This window comes from Bombina bombina, chromosome 3 (genome assembly GCF_027579735.1).
Source record: "Bombina bombina isolate aBomBom1 chromosome 3, aBomBom1.pri, whole genome shotgun sequence".
NCBI classification, from domain to species: Eukaryota; Metazoa; Chordata; class Amphibia; order Anura; family Bombinatoridae; genus Bombina; species Bombina bombina.
The window spans coordinates 210,286,187-210,311,012 of NC_069501.1; the positions used below are offsets into that span (position 1 = coordinate 210,286,187).

Here is a 24,826-nt window from a genome sequence, read left to right on the forward strand (position 1 = left end):
ATTACGCCTTCCTACAATCAGTGTACAAGCCTTTGGCACTAAAATAGGTATGGTTCCCTTTTGAAAAAATACAACCTGGTAATGGTATTAAGTAAAAAAAAAAAACATTCTGCAATACCTGCAAATGTATTTCTTTTACAAAGATATGACGAGTCCATGGATTTCATCCTTACTTGTTGGATATTAACCTCCTGCTAACAGGAAGTGGCAAAGAGCACCACAGCAGAGCTGTATATATAGCCCCTCCACCCCCAGTCATTCTCTTTGCCTGTGTTATACTAGGAAGACATGGTAAAGTGAGGTGTTTTAGACCAGAAACTCTCTTCTTTGGTGGTTGTTGCCAGATCATCTGTCCCAGGGGACTTGTTTCCGCAGACCCTCGTGGGTGACAGTGACAACTGATGCCAGCCTTCTGGGCTGGGGTGCAGTTTGGAACTCCCTGAAGGCTCAGGGTGTTTGGACTCAGGTGGAGTCTCTACTTCCAATCAATATTCTGGAACTGAGAGCAATATTCAATGCGCTTCAGGCGTGGCCTCAGTTGGCTTTGGCCAAATTCATCAGATTCCAGCCGGACAACACGACGACTGTGGCATATGTCAATCATCAGGGGGGAACAAGGAGTTCCTTAGCGATGATAGAAGTATCCAAGATAATCAGTTGGGCAGAGGTCCACTTTTGTCATCTGTCAGCAATCTACATCCCAGGGGTAGAGAACTGGGAAGCAGATTTTCTAAGTCGACAGACTTTTCATCCGGGGGAGTGGAAACTTCACCCGGAGGTATTTGCTTCATTGATTCTCAGATGGGGCAGACCGGAATTGGTTTAGATGGCATCTTGTCAGAATGCCAAGCTTCCAAGATACGGATCCCGGTCAAGGGATCCTCAGGCCGAACTTATAGATGCCTTGGCAGTACCTTGGTTGTTCAGCCTAGCTTATGTGTTTCCGCCGTTTCCTCTCCTCCCACACGTGATTGCTCGAATCAAACAGGAGAGAGCTTCAGTGATCCTGATAACGCCTGCGTGGCCACGCAGGACTTGGTATGCGGATCTAGTGGACATGTCCTCTCTGCCACCGTGGAAACTTCCGTTGAGACAGGACCTTTTCATTCAAGGTCCTTTCCAACATGCAAATCTAATTTCTCTGCAACTGACTGCGTGGAGATTGAACGCTTGATTTTATCGAAGCGAGGATTCTCTGGTTCAGTTATCAATACTTTGATACAGGCTAGAAAGCCTGTCACTAGAAAAATCTATCATAATATATTGCGTAAATATCTTTTTGGTGTGAATCCAAGGGTTACTCATGGAGTAAAGTTAGGATTCCTAGGATTTTGTCTTTTCTCCAAGAAGGATTGGAGAAAGGGTTATCAGCAAGTTCCTTAAAGGGACAAATTTCAGCTTTGCCAATTCTGTATCACAAACGTTTGGCAAAATGTGCCAGATGTTCAGTCTTTTTGTCAGGCTCTATCTAGAATTAAGCCTGTATTTAGACCCATTACTCCTCCCTGGAGTTTGAATTTAGTTCTTCGAGTTCTGCAAGGGGTTCCGTTTGAACCTATGCATTCCATAGATATTAAACTATTATCTTGGAAAGTTCTGTTTTTGGTTGCTATTTCTTCTGCTCGAAGAGTTTCTGAGTTTTCAGCATTACAGTGTGATTCGCCTAATCTCATATTTCATTCTGATAAGGTGGTTTTTACATACTAAACCTGGGTTCCTTCCTAAGGTTGTTTCGAATAAGAATATTAATCAGGAAATTGTTGTTCCTTCCTTGTGTCCTAATCCTTCTTCTAAAGAGGAGCGTCTGTTACATAACTTGGGCGTGGTCCGTGCCTTAAAGTTTTACTTACAGGCAACTAAGGATTTCCGTCAATCATCTTCATTATTCATTGTTTATTCTGGAAAGCGTAGGGGTCAGAAAGCTACGGCTACCTCTCTTTCTTTTTGGCTGAGAAGTATCATCCTCCTTAAAAATGATGCTTCTGTAGATCAGATTTATAAGGCTGCGACTTGGTCGTCCCTTCACACTTTTTCCAAATTTTCCAAATTTGATACTTTTGCTTCTTCTGAGGCTATCTTTGGGAGAAAGGTTCTTCAAGCAGTGGTGCCTTCCGTTTAGGTTCCTGTCTTGTCCCTCCCTTTCATCCGTGTCCTATTGCTTTGGTATTGGTTTCCCACAAGTAAGGATGAAATCCGGACTCGTCATATCTTTGTAAAAGAAAACTAAATTTATGCTTACCTGATAAATTACTTTCTTTTACGATATGACGAGTCCACGGCCCACCCTGTTCTTTTTAAGACAGTTTTTCTTTATATTTTTTGTAAACTTCAGTCACCTCTGCACCTTTTTAGCCTTTCCTTTTTCTCTTCCTATACCTTCGGCCGAATGACTGAGGGTGGAGGGGAAGGGGCTATATATACAGTTCTGCTGTGGTGCTCTTTGCCACTTCCTGTTAGCAGGAGGTTAATATCCCACAAGTAAGGATGAAATCCGTGGACTCGTCATATCGTTAAAGAGAGTAATTTATCAGGTAAGCATAAATTTAGTTTTTTATGAATTAAACATTAACATTATTCAGAAATGTAATAGTAACCAACATTTGCTCACCAAAGCAGACCTGTTAAAAAGAGAAAACATTCCAGCATACATACCAGGCAAGAAGAAATATGAATAGTATAGATTACTTGTTCATGTACTGTTATAGGTAGCGTAATTTCCTGCATCTGTATTTGAATGCATCAGTGTGTAACCTTTTCATGTAAGGAAATAAAAATGGATTTTTTAGCTTTTTATATAGTAGTGTGTGTGTGTATGTATATTTCTTTCATGTAATTGGCAAGAGTCCATGAGCTAGTGACGTATGGGATATACATTTCTACCAGGAGGGGCAAAGTTTCCCAAACCTCAAAATGCCTACAAATACACCCCTCACCACACCCACAATTCAGTTTTACAAACTTTGCCTCCCATGGAGGTGGTGAAGTAAGTTTGTGCTAGATTTCTACGTTGATCTGTGCTTTGCAGCAGGCTGAAACCCGGTTTTCCTCTCAGAGTGCAGTGAATGTCAGAGGGATGTGAAGAGAGTATTGCCTATTTGAATACCATGGTCTTCCTCTAGGGGATCTATTTCATAGGTTCTCTTTTATCGGTCGTAGAGATTTCTTCTCCTACCTCCCTTTTCAGATCGACGATATACTCTTATATACCATTACCTCTACTGATTCTTGTTTCAGTACTGTTTTGGCTATCTACTATATGTAGATGAGTGTCTTAGGGTAAGTAAGTCTTATTTCTATTCATGACACTCTAAGCTATGGTTGGGCACTTTATATGTAAAGTTCTAAATATATGTGTTAAACTTATATTTGCCATGATTCAGGATAATCAGTATTCCTTCTTTCAGACTGTCATTTTCATTTTTTTGAGAAAATGCATATGAATTATATTTTTTCTTACCTTAAAAATTTTCAATTTTCAATTTACTTTTTTTTCTAAATTGCGGTCTGTTAGGCTCGCGGGTGCAGACAATGCTTCTATTTATTGCGTCATTCTTGGCGCGAGACCTTTTTGGCGCAAAAATTTCGTCATTTCCGGCGTCATAGTTGACGCCGGAAGTTTTCACGTGGTTGCGTCATTTTTGACGTATGTGTGTTGCGGAAGTTTTTGGCGCCAAAAAATATGGGCGTCATTCTTGGCGCCAAAAAATGTGGGCGTTATACTTGGCGCCAAAAATGTGGGCGTCATACTTGGCGCCCGTTTTTTTCACATTATTTCAGTCTCACTTTTTAGTTGCTTCTGGTTTCTAGAGGTTGTTTTGTTTTGCATTTTTTCCCATTCCTGAAACTGACATTTAAGGAATTTGATTATTTTGCTTTATATGTTGTTTTTTCTATTACATATTGCAAGATGTCACTACCTGACCCTGGATCAGAATCTACTTCTGGAAAGACGCTGCCTGATGTCGGTTCTACCAAAGCTAAGTGCATTTGTTATAAACTTTTGGTAACTGTTCCTCCGGCTGTAGTTTGTGTTAATTGTCATGATAAACTATCAAACGCAGATAATATTTCCATTAGTAATAATCCATTACCTGTTGTTGTTCCTTCAACATCTAATGTTCAGGATGTTCCTGTTAATGTAAAAGAATTTGTTTCTAATTCTATTCGGAAAGCTCTGTCTGTTATTCCTCCTTCTAATAAACGTAAGAGGTCTTTTAAAACTTCTCATATTTCAGATGAATTTTTAACTGACCGCCATCATTCTGACTTATCTATTTCTGATGAGGATCTATCTGGTTCAGAAGATTCTGCCTCAGATATTGACACTGATAAATCTTCATATTTGTTTAAGATGGAGTTTATTCGTTCTTTACTTAAAGAAGTGTTGATTGCATTAGATATGGAGGAGTCTAGTCCTCTTGATATTAAAACTAATAAGCGTTTAAATTCAGTTTTTAAACCTCATGTAGTTATTCCAGAAGTTTTTCCAGTTCCTGATGCTATTTCAGAAGTAATTTCTAGGGAATGGAATAGTCTGGGTACTTAATTTACTCCTTCTCCAAGGTTTAAGAAATTGTACCCTTTGCCATCTGATAGATTAGAGTTTTGGGAAAAAATCCCCAAAGTTGATGGGGCTATCTCTATTCTTGCTAAACGTACTACTATTCCTACGGCAGATAGTACTTCTTTTAAGGATCCTTTAGATAGGAAGCTTGAATCCTTTCTAAGGAAGGCTTATTTATGTTCGGGTAATCTTCTTAGACCTGCTATTTCTTTGGCTGATGTTGCTGCAGCTTCCACCTTCTGGTTGGAGGCTTTAGCGCAACAAGTGTCAGACCATAATGCTTATAGCATTGTTAAACTTCTTCAACATTCTAATAACTTTGTTTGTGATGCCATTTTCGATATCATTATAATTGATGTCAGGTATATGTCTTTAGCTATTTTACCTAGAACAGCTTTATGGCTTAAGTCTTGGAATGCAGATATGACTTCTAAGTCAACGTTGCTTTCTCTTTCTTTCCAAGGTAATACATTATTTGGTTCTCAGTTGGATTCAATAATTTCAACTGTTACTGGGGGGGAAGGGAGCCTTTTTGCCTCAGGACAAAAAATCTAAAGGTAAATATAGGGCTGCTAATCGTTTTCGTTCCTTTCGTCAGAATAAGGATCAAAAGCCTGACCCTTCCCCTAAAGGAACAGTTTCCATTTGGAAACCTTCTCCAGTCTGGAATAAATCAAAGCCTTTTAGAAAGTCAAAACCAGCTCCCAAATCCGCATGAAGGTGTGGCCCTCATTCCAGCACAGCTGGTAGGGGGCAGGTAACGATTTTTCAAAGATGTTTGGATCAATTCGATTCAAAGTCTTTGGATTCAGAACATTGTTTCACAAGGGTACAGAATAGGTTTCAAGGTAAGACCGCCTGTGAGAAGATTTTTTTCTCTCACGCATTCCAGTAAACCCAGTAAAGGCTCAGGCATTTCTGAAATGTGTTTCAGACCTAGAGTCAGCTGGGGTAATTGTGCCAGTTCCAGTTCTGGAACGGGGTCTGGGGTTTTACTCAAATCTCTTCATTGTACCAAAGAAGGAGAATTCCTTCAGACCAGTTCTGGATCTAAAAATATTGAATCGTTATGTAAGGATACCAACATTCAAAATGGTGACTATAAGGACTATTCTGCCTTTTGTTCAGCAAAGGCATTATATGTCTACAATAGACTTACAGGATGCATATCTTCATATTCCTATCCATCCAGATCACTATCAGTTTCTGAGATTCTCTTTTCTAGACAAGCATTACCAGTTTGTTGCTCTTCCGTTTGGCCTAGCAACAGCTCCAAGGATCTTTTCAAAGGTTCTCGTGCCCTTCTCTCTGTAATCAGAGAACAGGGTATTGCGGTATTTCCTTATTTGGACGATATCTTGGTACTTGCTCAGTCTTTACATTCTGCAGAATCTCAAACGAATCAACTTGTGTTGATTCTTCAAAGACATGGTTGGAGGATCAATTTACCAAAGAGTTCCTTGATTCCTCAGACAAGGGTAACCTTTTTGGGTTTCCAAATAGATTCAGTGTCCATGACTTTGTCTCTAACAGAAAAGAGACGTCTGAAATTAGTTTCAGCTTGTCGAAACCTTCAGTCTCAATCATTCCCTTCGGTAGCATTGTGCATGGAAATTCTAGGTCTCATGACTGCTACATCGGACGCGATCCCTTTTGCTCGTTTTCACATGAGACCTCTCCAGCTTTGTATGCTGAACCAATGGTGCAGGGATTATACAAAGATATCACAATTAATATCCTTAAATCCCAATGTTCGATCTTCTCTGACTTGGTGGTTGGATCACCATTGTTTAATTCAAGGGGCCTCTTTTGTTCGTCCAACCTGGACTGTGATCTCAACAGATGCGAGTCTTTCAGTTTGGGGAGCGGTATGGGGATCTCTGACAGTGCAGGGGGTTTGGGAATCTCAGGAGGTGAGATTACCAATCAACATTTTGGAACTCCGTGCAATTTTCAGAACTCTTCAGTTCTGGCCTCTTCTGAAGAGAGAATCGTTTGTTTTCAGACAGACAATGTCACAACCGTGGCATATGTCAATCATCAAGGGGGGACTCACAGTCCTCAGGCTATGAAAGAAGAATCTCAGATACTTCTATGGGCGGAATCCAGCTCCTGTCTAATTTCTGCGGTTCACATCCCAGGTATAGACAATTGGGAAGCGGATTATCTCAGTCTCCAGACGTTACATCCGGGCGAATGGTCTCTTCACCCAGAGGTATTTCTTCAATCTGGTGACTTCCAGAAATAGATCTGATGGCCTCTCATCTAAACAAGAAACTTCCCAGGTATCTGTCCAGATCCAGGGATCCTCAGGCGGAAGCGGTGGACGCGTTGTCACTTCCTTGGAATTATCAACCTGCTTATATCTTTCCGCCTCTAGTTCTTCTTCCAAAAGTGATCTTTTAGAATTCCTAGAATTTTACAGTTTCTTTAGGATGGTTTGGAAAAAGGTTTGTCTGCAAGTTCCTTGAAAGGACAGATCTCTGCTCTTTCTGTACTTTTTCACCGAAAGATTGCTAATCATCCTGATATTCATTGTTTTGTACAGGCTTTGGTTCGTATTAAGCCTGTCATTAAGTCAATTTCTCCTCCTTGGAGTCTTAATTTGGTTCTGAGGGCTTTACAGGCTCCTCCGTTTGAACCTATGCATTCTCTGGATATTAAATTACTTTCTTGGAAAGTTTTATTCCTTTTGGCCATCTCTTCTGCTAGATGAGTTTCTGAGTTATCTGCTCTTTCTTGTGAATCTCATTTTCTGATTTTTCATCAGGATAAGGCGGTGTTGCGGACTTCATTTAATTTTTTACCTAAAGTTGTGAATTCTAACAACATTAGTAGAGAAATTGTTGTCCCTTCTTTGTGTCCTAATCCTAAGAATTCTCTGGAGAGATCTTTACATTCTTTGGATGTAGTTAGAGCTTTGAAATATGTTGAAGCTACTAAAGATTTCAGGAAGACTTCTAGTCTATTTGTTGTCTTTTCTGGTTCTAGGAAAGGTCAGAAGGCTTCTGCCATTTCTTTGGCATCTTGGTTAAAGTCTTTGATTCATCTTGTTTATGTGGAGTCGGGTAAATCCCTGCCTCAAAGGATTACGGCTCATTCTACTAGGTCAGTTTCTACTTCCTGGGCTTTTAAGAATGAAGCTTCTGTTGATCAGATTTGCAAAGCAGCAACTTGGTCTTCTTTGCATACTTTTACTAAATTCTACCATTTTGATGTTTTTTCTTCTTCTGAAGCAGTTTTTGGTAGAAAAGTACTTCAGGCAGCTGTTTCAGTTTGATTCTTCTGCTTATAATTTCAGTTTTTTTCATTTTAAGTTTAAAACTTTTTGATTTGGGTTATGGATTATTTTTTCAGCGGAATTGGCTGTCTTTATTTAATCTCTCCCTCTCTAGTGACTCTTGCGTGGAAGTTCCACATCTTGGGTATCTGCTATCCCATACGTCACTAGCTCATGGACTCTTGCCAATTACATGAAAGAAAACATAATTTATGTAAGAACTTACCTGATAAATTCATTTCTTTCATATTGGCAAGAGTTCATGAGGCCCACCCTTTTTTGTGGTGGTTATGATTTTTTTTTATAAAGCACAATTATTCCAATTCCTTATTTTTTTGATGCTTTCGCTCCTTTCTTATCACCCCACATCTTGGCTATTCGTTAAACTGAATTGTGGGTGTGGTGAGCGGTGTATTTGAAGGCATTTTGAGGTTTGGGAAACTTTGCCCCTCCTGGTAGGAATGTATATCCCATACGTCACTAGCTCATGGACTCTTGCCAACATGAAAGAAATGAATTTATCAGGTAAGTTCTTACATAAATTATGTTATATATATACGTGTGTGTGTGTGTGTGTATATATATATATATATGTGTGTGTGTGTGTGTAATATATATATATATATATATATATACACACACACAAAGAGATCAGCACTCACCAACAAAATCATCTACTCCTGATCAACAAGGATTTATATATATATATATATAGATATATATATAGATATATATATAATCTAGGAAAACAAGCGCATAGAAACACTCCACATAGTGTAGAAAGTTTTAATCCATTTTGACCTATAAAAAAACAGATAACACAATCCCCCTGAGTAATGCCTACTCACAAAATAGGACCTCAATGGTATTGGGTAAGGTATGCGTTCTGTACGGTAAGTTCAAAAGTGGCCATACCAGAACATCTGGTAGATTCATGAATCTTTCGTCTGTTAGCAAAGTCCTGTGCTTTGGTCCGGGAGCACCACAAAAAACGCCATTCAAAGGCTCAATTGGCAACAATTGTAACATGCTAAAAATCCACAACCAAGCGTGGTAAAGCAAACCAGTGTGTGCTGTAACGTGACGTAACACATAGCACGTTTCACGGACCTCATCCTTACTAGCTGTCTATTTACGGACAACGGGTTTGGTCTCGCCTTTGTACGTCAGTTTCTTCTCCACCTGCTCGCCCCAAAAATGGTTACATTGACTCAATATTGCGTGGCAAAATGCGGATGAGTTCCGTGAAATGTGTTAGGCCACGCCCACCTTACATCACGTTGCAGCACACGTTTTACCACGCTCGGCTGTGGATTTTCAGCATGTTACAATTTTTTCCAATTGAGCCTTTGAATAGTGGTTTTTGTGGTGCTCCCGGACCAAAGCACAGGGCTTTGCGAACACAGTCGAAAGTATCCTGAATCTATCAGATTGCTGTTCTGGTTTGCCCGGTTTGGATACCTTTAAACTTGCCGTACAGGACGCATACCTTACCTCATACGATTGAGGTCCTATCTTGTGAGTAGGCATTACTCAGGGGGGAATTGTTTTAACTGTTTTTTATATGTTAAATTGGATTAAAACGTTCTACACTATGAGGAATGTTTCTGTTCGCTTGTTTTCCTAGATTTCATTTGCTGTACCAATACCCTCAATCGGATCCCTGAGAGTTCTTTCAACAAGCAGCCGTTAGTCTCCTAGTGAGAAGGAATCTACAGAGAATCTTCCAAAGGATAAGACTTTTTTTTTGGGACTTATTCTTTGTCTTGCATGTTTTAAACCTCAAAGGGTCATTATAACAGTATATTCATTGCATGTCATAGCATATTTGTTGCATATTCACTATTATTCATATAATTTATTATTGATTCCTATACTTATTGCTTTCATATTGAGTGCACTGCTTATCTATACTAATATATTGTGTATACATTATTATTATTATAGCTTTTTATATATATATATATATATATATATATATGTGTGTGTGTGTACAAAAAAAAGTGCCGGAACTTATATTTTGCAACCACCTCTTGTGAGTATTTTATATGATGATTACATATATTACCTGTTATGAGATGGCAGAGGTGGTGATACAATCAAACCATATTCCTTTTATTGTTTAAAGCACATTCCTATATTTTGCAACCTGACTAGAATATCTTAAAGCAAAAATCTGCAAAATGCGTTCTGAATCTCTTAAGCTACTTTTAAGACTCAAGATTTTATGTATACAGCTCCAAATCTCTCCCACCTGAGATACTCTTTAAAGGAGCCATCTACGTTGTAAACAGACTCACGCAATCGTCCTTCATCCTGTTGTACTTTGAACAGCATATAGGATTAAAAACAATGTTAAAGTTTTTCTTCAGCATGAATCTGTAAGAAATGGCTGCCAATCTCCTCTCCTTCATCACCATCTAGTTTTTTTTAGAATTGTGATAATTATAGTTGATATTGATACTCACACGTATGGTGTGAGTCATCTTGCATGCACAGAGCGTTAATCTATAGCGGAAGAGCAGGGGAATTAAAATAGTAATGGACCAGAATTGTAGTTAGCAACATTTAATGTTGTTAATATTGTTCAAGTCTCTTTCCTAGTGGCTGTCTCAAGAACCGTTCTACAGGGCACATTCTCCCTGCGCCCATCCTGGGAGATCTTGACAAGAGATGCAAGATTGACTGGCTGGGGTGCTGCGTGGGGTTCTCTGAGAGTTCCAATAAACATTCTGGAATTGAGGGCCATCCTCAACGCCCTTCTACCTATATATTGGGTACTTATAGAGCGCAAACTAATCACCCGTGAGGGTCTCAAGGCGCTAAGCCCAGTTGCGTTCCGTCCATTTTATTCAATTTCATTTTGACAACTACAGTTGTCTACAGTGAACTATGTTAATTGCCAGGACAGAACTTGCAGTTCGCTGGCGTTTAAGGTAAGTGTCTTGTATCCTTCAATGGGCAGAGACATTCCAATGCCAAATTTCAGCCATCCACATTCTAGGTGTGGACAAATGGGGAGCAGATTTTCAGAGCAGACAGACTCTGCACTCAGGGGAATGGTCGTTAAACAAGGAGGTGTTTTGCAAGATCTCCTGCAGATGGGGGTGCCCGGAGATAGATCTGATGGCTTCCTGTTCTCAGTGCCAAACTACCAAGGTAAATGTCGAGAGATCCTCAGACCAAGTTGGTGGACACCTTAGGGTTCTTTGGCATTTCAATCTAGTGTATCTTTTCCTCTAATTATTCTGCTCTCTTGAGTTCAAACAGGAGGAAACTTAAGCGATTCTGTTAGCTCCAGCGTGGCTAAACAGGGCTCGTTATAAAGACCTTTTTAGGTCCTCCATGGAGACTGCCTCAGAGGCTAGATCTTCTGGCGCAAGGTCCGTTCTTCAATCAAAATCTAGATTCTCTGAGTTTGTCTGCATATAAATTTAGTGCTGATACTCTGGTTCAAACACGTAAACCGGTTACCAGACATATTTTCCATCGGAATTGAGACCTTATCTGTCTTGGTGTGCGGAACGTGGGTTCCCTTGGCATAAAGTGAAGACTCCAAGTATCCTTCCGTTTCTACAGGATGGTTTAGAGAAGAGCCTGTTGGCTAGTTATCTTTTAGGTCAGATTTCTGTTCTTTCTGTGTTGCTGCATAAGAGGTGGGCATGTTTGCCTGATAAGTCGTTTGTTCAAGCTATTGCTATAATCAGATCTGTTTTCTAACCTATTGCTCCTCCTTGGAGCCTTAATCATGTCCTTAGAGGTCTTCTCCAGGCTTCGTTTGAGCCTATGCATTCTATTGATATGAAGGTGATGGTAAATCTTAGCACTTGTGAAACCATTGGAACAGATAAAGGGGACTTTCATTCATTTATTTGTTTGCAGCGTTCACTGCACTGAGCTGCTAACGTTTCCACCTCTTAGAAAGTTGCTTAAAATTGCATGCTTTATCTGAATCACTAAAGAAAAAATTTGGGTTCAGTGTTCCTTTAAGGTACAGCTGAAAAGTTGATCAAATGTGAATGATTAACCTGTTAAACTGGAGATAGTTCCCTCTGATATTTCTTATCTATGTATCTTATCTAATGGTATATAACTAAATCAGTCATTTCCTGATATTACTGAAAAATAATCTAAAAAGTTAGTCTAAAAAGGAAACCTTTTATATAGAAAACCATGATTTAAATTGATGCTTACTGACTAGTGATTTAAGTGAAATCCACATATTAATTTTTGACAGTCACAACTACTTTCTACTGTGTTTATATTGCTTGATTATCGATTTGTTTACTTGCAGCCTGTATTTTTTTTGTTTTTTTTTACATTATACAGTAAAATGTGAGGTGCCTTGAACTACCTTGCAGTAAACACTTTTCTGTTTATTATAAATTCTGTTGGGTTGCAGCCCTTCTTTTTGTGTCTATGATTAACGATAATTATTCTTCTCTCCTGATGTACTGCTGGTCTCCATATGTTGTTTCTTAAATATTTTTAAAAATAAGCCTTTTTATATTGATTGCATGTACAAGTCAATAGATATATCAGCCAATAATGTGGGGCTGGGCTTCATTCTACTTGGGGAATGCACTACATTGTCATAAAGCATTTCTCAGGCATCCATCCTTTTTTAATAACAGCATGTTTAATAATTCAGTCTTTAAACTTAATAAACTGTTCTTAAATTGCATTAATGAAAATTGAATTAATTTATTGCAGCAGCGGCTCAACCGGGGACAGAAATATTTAACTTACCAGCTGTCACAAGTTCAGGTAATATCAGTCTATCCACTAGTATATATTTAATCCACTAATTTATATTTAATAATATAAATGTGCACACAAAAGAGGTGAAATGTTCCGTCTTTCTCTGCATACCCTTTCAAATTAGTCCAAACAACCACACTTTTTGCTGGTCAATCACAAACAAATCTCAGTTCCTCGTACCTCCAAAATAAGCAGGGATCCACAGTGGTCTGAGCTGCAGGGGTTGCAGTGATCAATACATACTCAGTACTAGCAGCTAGCTTAACCGAAACGGGGAGAGTACTGGAGGAAGTGGATATGCTTTACTTGATTACATTTAAAGCAATTATATAAAGTTCTCATATTAGCTAAATAGTTTCATCGGCAGTAACACAGGCCTTGCTGGAGTTTTATTTGGTCCTTTGGCATATGTTCAACTTCCGCAAACACAGTCTGGTCAATACTAAAATGATGAATGCATCCCATAAACACTACAGGGATTTCTCGCTATTGTTCAAAAGGGTCACTACCCCCAAAAAATTATTTAAAAACATTAAGACAGCAGATATCTGCTTAAAATGTAAATCTGTATATTCTTATTATATACCTATAAAATGAATGGTAGAGGCTAATAATAGTGCCCATCAGATTAATATGCCTTGCCCAGTTTATTCAAATACTGCATCTTCTTTTTGTTGCATAAATAAATGCTTAAACAACTCTTAACGTACCATTATTACTATTTTAATATACATATTTTGTCTTACTTATTTCATAGGTGCAATCAGCTCTCGGAGTCATTCATTTGCTGATCCAGCAAGTAATCTTGGTCTAGAAGACATTATTCGTAAAGCTCTAATGGGAAATTATGATGATAAATCTGAGGATCAACATGGAGTATTGATGAGTGTAGCACAAGGCAACACTTCAGCCTCTTCTGGTAATGACTCACGCAGAGAAGAAGCAAACCCTTCACCTAATTCAGGTTGGCTGGATAGCAAATAAAGATATTTTTTTTATTATTATTTTTTTAAAAACCTTGATAATGTTTATATAGTATTTTAGCAAGAATATATGAATATCATACCCACAGCAAGACCAACACAACACCTTAGCAGTGTAGAATGTTTGTGGGAGAGAAAAAATATGCACTGCTACAAGCAAGTCAACGCCATGGTTATTTCAGTCTTGGCAAATGTAAAGTACTGCAACATTCCATTTTAAGCCAGAATAAATCGGTTCTCTTCTTCTTAGTTTCTTCACATGTCCCCACCACATGCAATTAAAAAAAGGATTTTAATCTGATTACATATTGATGCTATTGTGTTTGACTGCAGCCATGCAGAGACAATATTACCAATCTGATTTCTTTTTATTTGCTGTGCATCATATCATCAAGACTTTACTATTGTTTCATGAAAGAAATCTGGTATTTTTATGAAAGTCTAAACTTTATTAGTTCTCTAATGGGGTCAAATAATCTCAGCATTTTCATTAGTGGTTTTTTTTTTTTTTTTTTTTTTATGATGTATCTCTGCCCTTATCGATCATATATACAGTATTGTGAAATTACAGTGCTGGCACTTTCCATAGTTCTTATATAGATATTTAAGACCACAGCGTCAGGTGACGGCAATAAAGCTACTGTGTCTGTCCTAGCAGTTATAAACCCCTCCAGTATTTGTCTCCGGTCCCTTACAAGAATCTCATATTGAAGAGTGAGTGTGTCTTTTGGATATTACCTCTGCTAAAAGTAGCTAGGAAAGTAGCTAAGTTCAAGCACTTTTTAAAACGCTAGAATTTACCATCACTTACTCGGTAGTCTTTGCCAGCAAACATCCTTTGTAATTTCCTTGTGGAATAGTCTTATCAATCCGCCTCCATTTTTTGAGCCATGTCCATAGAAGATGGGTGCCTTGAAAAAAAGGCCTACATTTCTTAAACAACTTTAGGCCATGTGAAACTATTATGAGAGCTACTTAATCGTGATCAAAGATCAATTAAGTAGAAAAACAAAGTGCCTGCATCTTAGCTACTTTCCTTGCTACTTTTATCTTTGGTAATATCCAAAAGACACGCTCATGGCTAAGAGGTGGAAACGTCACCTAAATGCAAAACTGTACTGTAGGCGCTTAAGTTAGCACTGAAGCTGCGGCAAAATAAAGGTAATCAGGTTGTTTTTTTGTTTTGTTTTTTTTTTTGTTTTTTTATAAATATTTTTATTGAGACAAACAAAAGAAAAGAAAATAATACAACTCCACATGGACATGTGCATAGAAATTACAAACATAGAAAGGTAAACGATATGATTTAGACAGTGGTGTGATAATTATTATCTTATCCTTAACACATACATATTTCTTCATTTACTGGTGAATATAGAGGTGGAGTTTCTCAGGAATAAATATAGGGTCTCGTTTTAGTGTTATGAAAAGCATTATGAATATGAGTTGACATAGTTATATCTCTTTCATGAAGGGTTAGAGAAAGATTACAGCGGACAAGAGCCGCTTGAATTAAAGAAAAATGGGTATAGGACCCAGTATAAAAGGGGGGGGCGAGGGAGGCGGAGCTATAGTAGATTGTTCTACATGTAATGTAGCTAGTATAAAAAGGGAGAGGATGAACCTGTAAGTACTCTGGATATTTGTTTAGAATATAAGGAACGGGAAAGGGAAACTTGCTGGTATATAGCTAAATATTCTTTCGTCTCAACTATGGTGGATTTGCGAAAACTTATAGATGAGGAGTAGTATGCGTATTCAACAATAACCGGATCTCTCAGATAGTAGACTTGAAGTCCTTTGTCTTTTCAGTATGTGTGAGAACCTTTATCACAATATAGTCTCTCATAAATTAACATTAGGAGTGTCAGGCATTAAGAACCAATAATGGAGAAAAACAGTAGCAAGATATATCTGAACATATTAGGGTGTAATGTGCCTTAGATTCATTGTATAAAAGAAAACAGTACGTGCAAACTTTCGTAAACCAAAGAGAAGTCTGCCTATCTATATTAGCGCAAACTGAGTATATATATAGAATCTCCAGTCATCAGGTATAACTAATAATAGGTACATTCCATTTTTCTAATAAAACCTTGAACTAAAACAAGATCTGAGGGGCGAATTACGGACAATATTGTAGTTCAACATGAGTTATGAGTAAATAAGATGTAGAAGGGACCAAATACTATAAGCTCTATAACTCCTATGTTTGAGGTTATGGCTACAAGAACCTAAGAATACGGAGCTTACTATTGCCTCTTTGGGATTCCCTAGGTGTGTGTGGTGAGGCTAACCATGGCCCATATCAGTAATGCTATGTTAAGTTAATGGCCCAGAGATGGGAAGCTGTCTTAATATTGTGTGACCTGGCAAGGGTATACTTCTACCTAATATTGCTAGGACCTGGAGTGATAATCAGCAAAATAAAATATGGTAGGCTCAATATGAGTGCTATCCATCTGATCTAAGAATCCCAATACCTTCACGTATACAAACAAAAAAGATGGCATTAATTGGTATGGAATTACCTATATGCTAGCTAAGGAGGAAATATCCTAACATAACAGCCATTACAGTTTACCCAATACACATATAGTATAAAAGAGAGAAGATGATGAACCCCAAGCCAATCATAGATTAAAGATTGTGAACTGGGGTGGGGGGGGTAAACCCAGTAAGTGGGTATATATTAGAAGTATTTGTATTTTTCAGACTCGAGAGGGAGCAACTAGTGTCTCTCTTATGTCACCCCGAATGAGGGTAGAGTCCCAGCCCAGATATATGTAGCTTCCAACTCTTTAGCACTCTGTAATATAGAGAGATAGAGGAGACCTTTATATTGGAGACAGTAAGTAAATAGCATATAGTACTTACATGACAGGCTAAAACGAAAGTTCAGGTGAGCAAAGTGAGCATTCAACTTCTGCTATAGATATGTTATTAATTATATAGGGTACACATATTACAAAAAGGGGGTAAGGAATATTGCTAATGGATAATTGCGTGCAATTTAACCCACTCCAGACCTATGTCCATTTGAACGGTGTAAATGTATGACAGTTACGTATCTCCTATACTGCCTTAAGTTCCAGAATCCAGCAAGCAGGGAATCAGTTATCAGGGTCCACAAAACATCAGGCTTGGTGTCGTCATTAGTGGTATATAACATCTGACTTTACCGTCGTTATCTGGGTGATGGGAATAAAGTCCGTGTCTCAAAGGTAGGTCTCCATTGCAGGATGAAAAGTCTTAGAGATTACCCAATGCCATGTTTAATGCAACAAACTGGGAGAGGCCGGATTAAGAGGTTGCAGATCGCTCTCAGGTAGACACCTCTCTTTTTTAATGAAGAAACCAAACAATGACGTCGCCGGTGCCAGAGCAAGGTTCCAGGAGATTTAACCAGCCAGGATGAGTCAGGCCGCAGCATCGGAGGGCCGGCCGTATCCCTCAGCACCGCCACCCAGACCCATGAGGATTTTCTGTTGTAGAGCGCTCTATTGCTATTAGGAGCTTCCCATTCGGCAGCTTGCAAATGTCCGGAGGCTGTGCAGCTCCCTAGCTGGGCTTATTATCAGTGTTGGCTCTCTCAGTGAAAGATTGGGGGATTTAATGACCTCAGGTCTCGGCAGCTTGCTCAGCGAGATAGGGAACATCTCCAATGCTTCTTGTGTATCGCCTTCTTTAGGTATGCCCTTCCTTGATGTACTTGGAAAGCTCACAGCGCTAGAAGTGATAGGGCTGTCTTCAGGGATCCTTAGAGCTGCTTCAGAAATTCCCAGTATAGGGTTACAGGCAGATCGTATTTCTTGGGTCAACATGTGATGATGCGTATCTAGCTTTCTTATTAAGGCTGATACAGCGTTAGAAGCTTGTATCTCCACAGTGGACATAGGAGCCATTGGAGCTGTCTGAAAGTTAGAAATGCTGTGCTGCATGGAATTTTCCCCAGCCAAGGGTCAGGTTCTGGGCCTCTATTGCGCGGGAGTTCTATAGTAGGCTGCCTTTGTGACTCACCGATCAACGGATTAGTCATGATAGCCCTCAGGGATCAAGTGGGGAGAGGTTTGCAGTCTTTATTGAGCCTTCATATGAATAGCTATTGGCAGTGCCCAATTCGGCATTTACTCTGAGCACCTCATAGTCTGAAAGATGGCCGCTCCTCCTCCGGATCGTCAGTGAGCTGTGGTGGGTAAGAATATAACTTGCTCCGATCCCCTTATTTAGGTCCTTGCTCCTCTACACAATCCACACAGCAATATTCTCTCAGTCATCGGTTACAGTTCTGTAATATGTTGGGCAATATTGAGCGATCTTATTATTAGTTTTATGCGTTGTATGAGCAGAGCTCTCTCGATGTGCGACCGCTCAGATGCCTGGCGCACTCCGCCCCCCGGTAATCAGTTTTTTTTTTTTTTTAACTGATGAATGAAGGACGCCTTTATTTTTAGTGATGGTAAATCCTAGCATTTTTTAAATGCTAGAATTTACTATCACTTTAAAGATAGATATCTTTCTAGGGCTAGGACAAATCAGTATTATACTGACAAAAACTGTACATCTGATTAGCACTCACATTCCTGAGATAGAATTTTTGTGGATATTGACTTAGATGAGACTCCTAGGTGGAGTTCAGAGCTAGAATATTAAAATTTAACTTTTATTCAAAATTATTAAAATATATTACAAACACACAAAGACAAAAACTTTTAAAATTATCATCTGCTGTTGAGATTGTTTTCTTTATTAGGTGAATTCTCAATAGGACTAAGCTTGTAACATATGAGTTATGAACTATAGTGATAGACTTATCTATAGTTTAATGTTTCATTACATAGCATGATCACTGGTTTATCTTGAGATCTGAGTAGATAGTTTACTAGTGTAGGTTCTTGGGTTGCTCAGATGTCAATCGTCTAATGTAATGTTAGAGTTAGAGCAAAGTGAGTATTGCTACCCTTCACCCTATATTCCCATTAAAGTGGAGCACTATATCTGAGAGGATGTCACCAACCTTAATATGACCTACAAATCCTATTTTTCCAGGTAACTGCAATTTATCAGTTAATAGACAGTGACTGATTTTAGCTCCTTTATTTGTTATAGTAAAAAGGCATTGCCTGGTATTGCAGAGGATTGGATTAATTTGTTAAATATCTTGAACTTATTGTTACAAGCTCCAAACACTATATAACTAATAGTGGATGTTTGGCTCCAATTTTGCCTGAACAAGTTATAATAATGTTGATACTATGTATTGAATTAAATCTCCACTAGGTGTCAGTGTTGTCACATAAATTCTCCCTTTTAATAATATCAGAAATGCCGTTCAGTATATACTGGTAACTTTCAGATTATTTGGGATGTGGGGAGCCTGTGAAAATTACTGTGAGTACAATTATATGTGTTAGCGGATTGCTGTTAGCCCTACTATTAACTTAGGAGTCTTAAGAGTCTTTTGAATATCATTAGATTATATTGCAACTCGATAATAATAGACTCGCAAGGAAAAGTGAACACTGGGAGAGTGTTTAGAAATTTTACTTGGACAGTCAGTGATCCTATAGATAGAACAAATAGTTACATTGTTACAGTATGGTTGTGTTTGTTTGACTTGTATCACATCTCATTTGTAAGTTCAGATTCAAGAGAATTTGTGTATCTAAATTAACTCTGCAATTTAAAGCTTGGCATTTAGATGCTTACACAATTTATTTTGAAGATTTCCTCGGCTTCCACTTAGATTAAGCAATTATACCTTTTTTGCAAGTATCTCTGTGTGCATAGGATTAGGCTTAGTATTAACTCGTTGTGTGCTGTGATAACATTAAATATTTTTATTCATAATTGTCTCAGTTGAAGCAATTGTTTACTATATAGGGGAAGGTGTTGTTTTGTAAATTTTAGCTCGTCTGCTGTCTGAGATCAATGGTGGTGTAGGGGTTATTTTACAATTTGATACTATTGAGGCATACTGCCATCCCCTTAACCTCAGTATCTATATGCATGTTATTAAGGCAACAAGCAGTAACATTTAGATAATTATTGTTCACAGGTATTAATAGGTAACCGGTATTTAACGGTAACATTTTACTGGTATTAAAAGGTAACCTGCAAAATCAGTAATGGTGCTACTTTAGTTATTTTTCACCTGGTATAGGCCGGTAACCACCCTAGAAAATTAGTTAGCACTATTTATAATTTGCAAGTACAAAGTTGTATCTCCTAAGAAAAATATAAAGTATTACTCGTGAGTCCAAACTTAGATGCGATACCCTTATAAAGATAAAAAACCAGCCTTGTTCATTTTATGAGAATTACCCAAGGTATAGACCGGTAAACCCCTATACAAAACCATCTATATTATTTCTAAGATACAAACCTGCGAGAGCAACAGGTCAGCCCTTAAAGGTATAGGCCGGTAAAGAGTTATAGAGATTAGATATTTACAACTAATAAAACTAAGGTATAGGCCGGTAAATCCTCTTATAGACTATCTATTAAGAAATCACAACATTAAGGCATTAACTGGTAAATTATTATAGAGACCATTTTTCAACCAACAGAATAAAGGTATAGTCCGGTCAATCTCTGTAGAAACTATTCACTGATAATAGACAGATTAATGGTGTAGACCGGTAACATATCTATCTAAGAGAATATAAAGGTAAAAAACGGATAACCTATTATAGTAAACAATTGCTTCAACTGAGACAATTATGAATACAAATATTTAATGTTATCACAGCACACAACGAGTTAATACTAAGCCTAATCCTATGCACACAGAGATACTTGCAAAAAAGCTATAATTGCTTAATCTAAGTGGAAGCCGAGGAAATCTTCAAAATAAATTGTGTAAGCATCTAAATGCCAAGCTTTAAATTGCAGAGTTAATTTAGATACACAAATTCTCTTGAATCTGAACTTACAAATGAGATGTGATACAAGTCAAACAAACACAACCATACTGTAACAATGTAACTATTTGTTCTATCTATAGGATCACTGACTGTCCAAGTAAAATTTCTAAACACTCTCCCAGTGTTCACTTTTCCTTGCGAGTCTATTATTATCGAGTTGCAATATAATCTAATGATATTCAAAAGACTCTTAAGACTCCTAAGTTAATAGTAGGGCTAACAGCAATCCGCTAACACATATAATTGTACTCACAGTAATTTTCACAGGCACCCCACATCCCAAATAATCTGAAAGTTACCAGTATATACTGAACGGCATTTCTGATATTATTAAAAGGGAGAATTTATGTGACAACACTGACACCTAGTGGAGATTTAATTCAATACATAGTATCAACATTATTATAACTTGTTCAGGCAAAATTGGAGCCAAACATCCACTATTAGTTATATAGTGTTTGGAGCTTGTAACAATAAGTTCAAGATATTTAACAAATTAATCCAATCCTCTGCAATACCAGGCAATGCCTTTTTACTATAACAAATAAAGGAGCTAAAATCAGTCACTGTCTATTAACTGATAAATTGCAGTTACCTGGAAAAATAGGATTTGTAGGTCATATTAAGGTTGGTGACATCCTCTCAGATATAGTGCTCCACTTTAATGGGAATATAGGGTGAAGGGTAGCAATACTCACTTTGCTCTAACTCTAACATTACATTAGACGATTGACATCTGAGCAACCCAAGAACCTACACTAGTAAACTATCTACTCAGATCTCAAGATAAACCAGTGATCATGCTATGTAATGAAACATTAAACTATAGATAAGTCTATCACTATAGTTCATAACTCATATGTTACAAGCTTAGTCCTATTGAGAATTCACCTAATAAAGAAAACAATCTCAACAGCAGATGATAATTTTAAAAGTTTTTGTCTTTGTGTGTTTGTAATATATTTTAATAATTTTGAATAAAAGTTAAATTTTAATATTCTAGCTCTGAACTCCACCTAGGAGTCTCATCTAAGTCAATATCCACAAAAATTCTATCTCAGGAATGTGAGTGCTAATCAGATGTACAGTTTTTGTCAGTATAATACTGATTTGTCCTAGTTTGAAATTAAAGTACATAGCACCCCACCTCTCTCTTTACTATATAACCCAGCGACAATACTTAGCTGGCTTATTCAGAGAAAATAAAATTCCTGTATCATAATAATAGTAGTGCCTTAGTACACCTCTTTTTCTCGTTGTTTGATCTTTCTAGGGCTGAAGACTAATTTTAGAAAAGTAGTTTTAATTTCTTGGCTCTTAGTAGTAGGCATTTCTTTCTGAGGACTTATAAAGCAGCAGTAAGCAATTTCTCATGGTTATAAAGCACTGTACATTGGGTGTTTAAACCTCTATTGAGGCCATATATATCTCAAGTCATCCATCCGGTTTGATTTTTAAAGTGTAATTTGTTTCATCATGATTAGTAAAGGTTGTCTTTAATTTTAATATTTGCCTATGTATTTTACTATTTGATAAATCTTTGTGAGCACAATTATTGATACAGAATATTGTCTTTAAAAGGTTTTATTGATACAGACTGTAGCAAATGTAAATTCAATTTCTCTAGGACTGCTAATATTCCTGGATTTATCTGATTAAACAAAGATGAAGTTCATAGGTTCAGCCAGTTGGATTATTTGCCAAGAATAGTAATACTTGGCCTGTTTGCAGCACTTGAAGGCTGGAGTAGGTTACCTTTGATATAAAAAAAAAAAAAAAAACAGCAAAATTTGAAATAAACAGCAATACATTTTGATGAAAAGTTACTGGACCATGTGGAAGAAGAATTTGCATGTGTACAAAGCCCAGCCTACCTCTTTGTTAGCAATGGGTTGTGCATTCTATCTTATCCACTAAAGCCATGTTACCTATTAAGAGAAGCATTTTGCAAATTTGAAGTAGACTGCTGTGCTTTTTAGATTTTACCTATATGTTACGTAAACATATGTCCCTATATTTTATGGATAGTCCTGAATTTGGGATGTGTGTCCCTAATTGCTTAAAGGACTAAACTAAGCTGTCTAAGATTATCCAGAATTTGCCCAAATGGTTTTCCTGTCCCGTGTCCCAGTGTGTAAAGAACAAGAACCAACATCACTTTTTTACAAAATCAGCTGACCATACATCTCCAAACCACCAGGGGTCGCTGTTGCATATCACAGTTTACATTCCCGGTGAGAGGAGAAAATTGTAGTCCACTTATTCATACAATGAGGAAGATACCTAGCATGAATCTGGTGGGGAAGGGAGAATGAGTTTGGTCCACTTTTTACTGGGAGCCTCTGCTTACTTTTTCTGTCTAGCAGGGTAACTGAGCAAGGATATCCCCTATTGGCTGCAGAGTGAGACAGGATAGGTCTTGTGATCTTCATAGTGGTGATCAATGCCTTTCTGCTTCTGCTATACAGTGACCATCTGTGCCAGGTGCAGTGTGTGTAGAGGTGGGGTGCTCGATACTTTTTGCTATAGGGTGGCATAGTGGTTATCTATGCTTGTCTACTGCTGCAATACAGGGATCATCTGTGGCCGGTACAGTGTGTCCAGAGTTGGGGTAGTTCTATAGTTCTTGGTTACAGCATGGTTTTAAAAATTGCATAGCCTCAGTTTGTCATATTAAGTTACCGGATACTAACTTTATAATTTATCGGGCTCGTAAGGTTGTGTATGTAGCTCCTCAATATTCTGACTGCACCCTACACATCAATCTGACTGCATCCTACATGTCATATAATTTTCAAGTCATGAAAAGCAAGAAGTAAGTCAGTCTTTGTGCAAAACCAAATACATGAGTAAGAGAGAGAAACCAAGTATATCTTAATATCTCAGTATCCTTTAACTTAAAATGATAGTAAATCCTAGCGTTTTTGAAACGCTAGGATTTACCAGTGCAACAAAGGGTACTGTCACGGATTCCCCATCCCTGAACTTTTGCTGGATGGGCATAAAATGTAACTTTAATAATTATAGTTATAATGGAAAGTTAATTTTAAAATGTGGTGTATAATGTTACCAGGGAAGGTAGGAGCTGCAACACTGATAAAACAACAAGTCCAGCAAGCTCCTTACCTCTCTGGCTGTTTTTTTTATTGAGAGGGGGTTGAAATAACTATCTGCAACCAGACATGCTCAATGTTAAACTCCATAGGAAGTAGGCGCTCCTTTGATTGGCTGAAACACATTCATTTAATTGGTTCTCTTTTAGCCAATTAAGAGTCAAGTGAATGACCAATCAGCAATTGCTGCAGCTAACTTTTTGCTATTGTTTGCCTTATCATACTGCTTATTGGTCATAGTGTCTAAATTAAAGGGACATGAAACTCACATTTTTTTCTTTCACGATTTATAAAGAGAATGCAATTTTCAACAACTTTCTAATTTACTTCTATTATCTCATTTGCTTCATTCTCTTGATATCTTTTGCTGAAAATCATATCTACATAGGCTCAGTAGCTGCAGATTGGTGGCTGCACATAAATGCCTCGTGTGATTGGCTCACCCATGTGCATTGCTATTTCTTCAACCAATGATATCTAAAGAATGAAGCAAATTGGATAATAGAAGTAAATTGGAATGTTGTTTAAATTGTATTCTGTATCTTAATCATGAAAGAACATTTTTGGGTTTAGTGTCCCTTTAAGGTTGCTATTGTTCTGTTTCTAAGAAAGGGGAATTTTATTGTTTTATGGCACCTTGTGTGAGATAAGAAGTGCTATTTATACCCCTGCTGTTCTCTCTGTGTCACTGGAAGGAATGGGCAAATAAAGGAACTTTCAAAAGTATTTTATACTTCCTGACTGAAAGTCCCCTTTATTTGTTGCACTGGTAAATCATAGCAGTTTCACAAACACTAGGGTTTACCATCCATCACTTTATGTCAAATATGTAGGTACACTTATAATATGGGCTGGCATACAGAGGCAGATGACAATGATAACTTTATAGCTTATGGACCAGTAAAAGAGCTCAACGTTGTGTGGAGATACTTAAGGAAATGCTAATGACTAGGGTACACATGTGTTGAATGTTTTAAGATGCTTCTGATGAAGAAAGACCTTATTAGAAATATTCACAGCTCTGTAAACGACAGCAGCTCTTATTCTTAATTTCAAAGTAAAGATAGCAACAATTTTATCTTAGCCATTGTTTTTACTATTGGATTTCATTGTAGGTAAACTATTTCTTTCCTAAGATACGGTGAGTCCATAGAATCATCAATTACTGTTGGGAATATCACACCTGGCCAGCAGGAGCA

At 37.7% G+C, this 24,826-nt stretch overlaps 1 protein-coding gene across 7 annotated transcripts in view; it reads left to right on the forward strand.

The window, feature by feature from the left end:
- The window catches only part of NCOR1 (nuclear receptor corepressor 1), a 1,077,134-nt gene that overhangs the window by 1,037,224 nt on the left and 15,084 nt on the right, over window positions 1-24,826 (forward strand). For all 7 annotated transcript variants that reach the window (XM_053706113.1, XM_053706112.1, XM_053706115.1 and 4 more), the window contains 2 exons: window positions 12,558-12,611; window positions 13,363-13,569. In XM_053706113.1, the coding sequence (XP_053562088.1) occupies window positions 12,558-12,611; window positions 13,363-13,569 (261 nt within the window). The remainder of the gene's footprint in view (window positions 1-12,557; window positions 12,612-13,362; window positions 13,570-24,826) is intronic.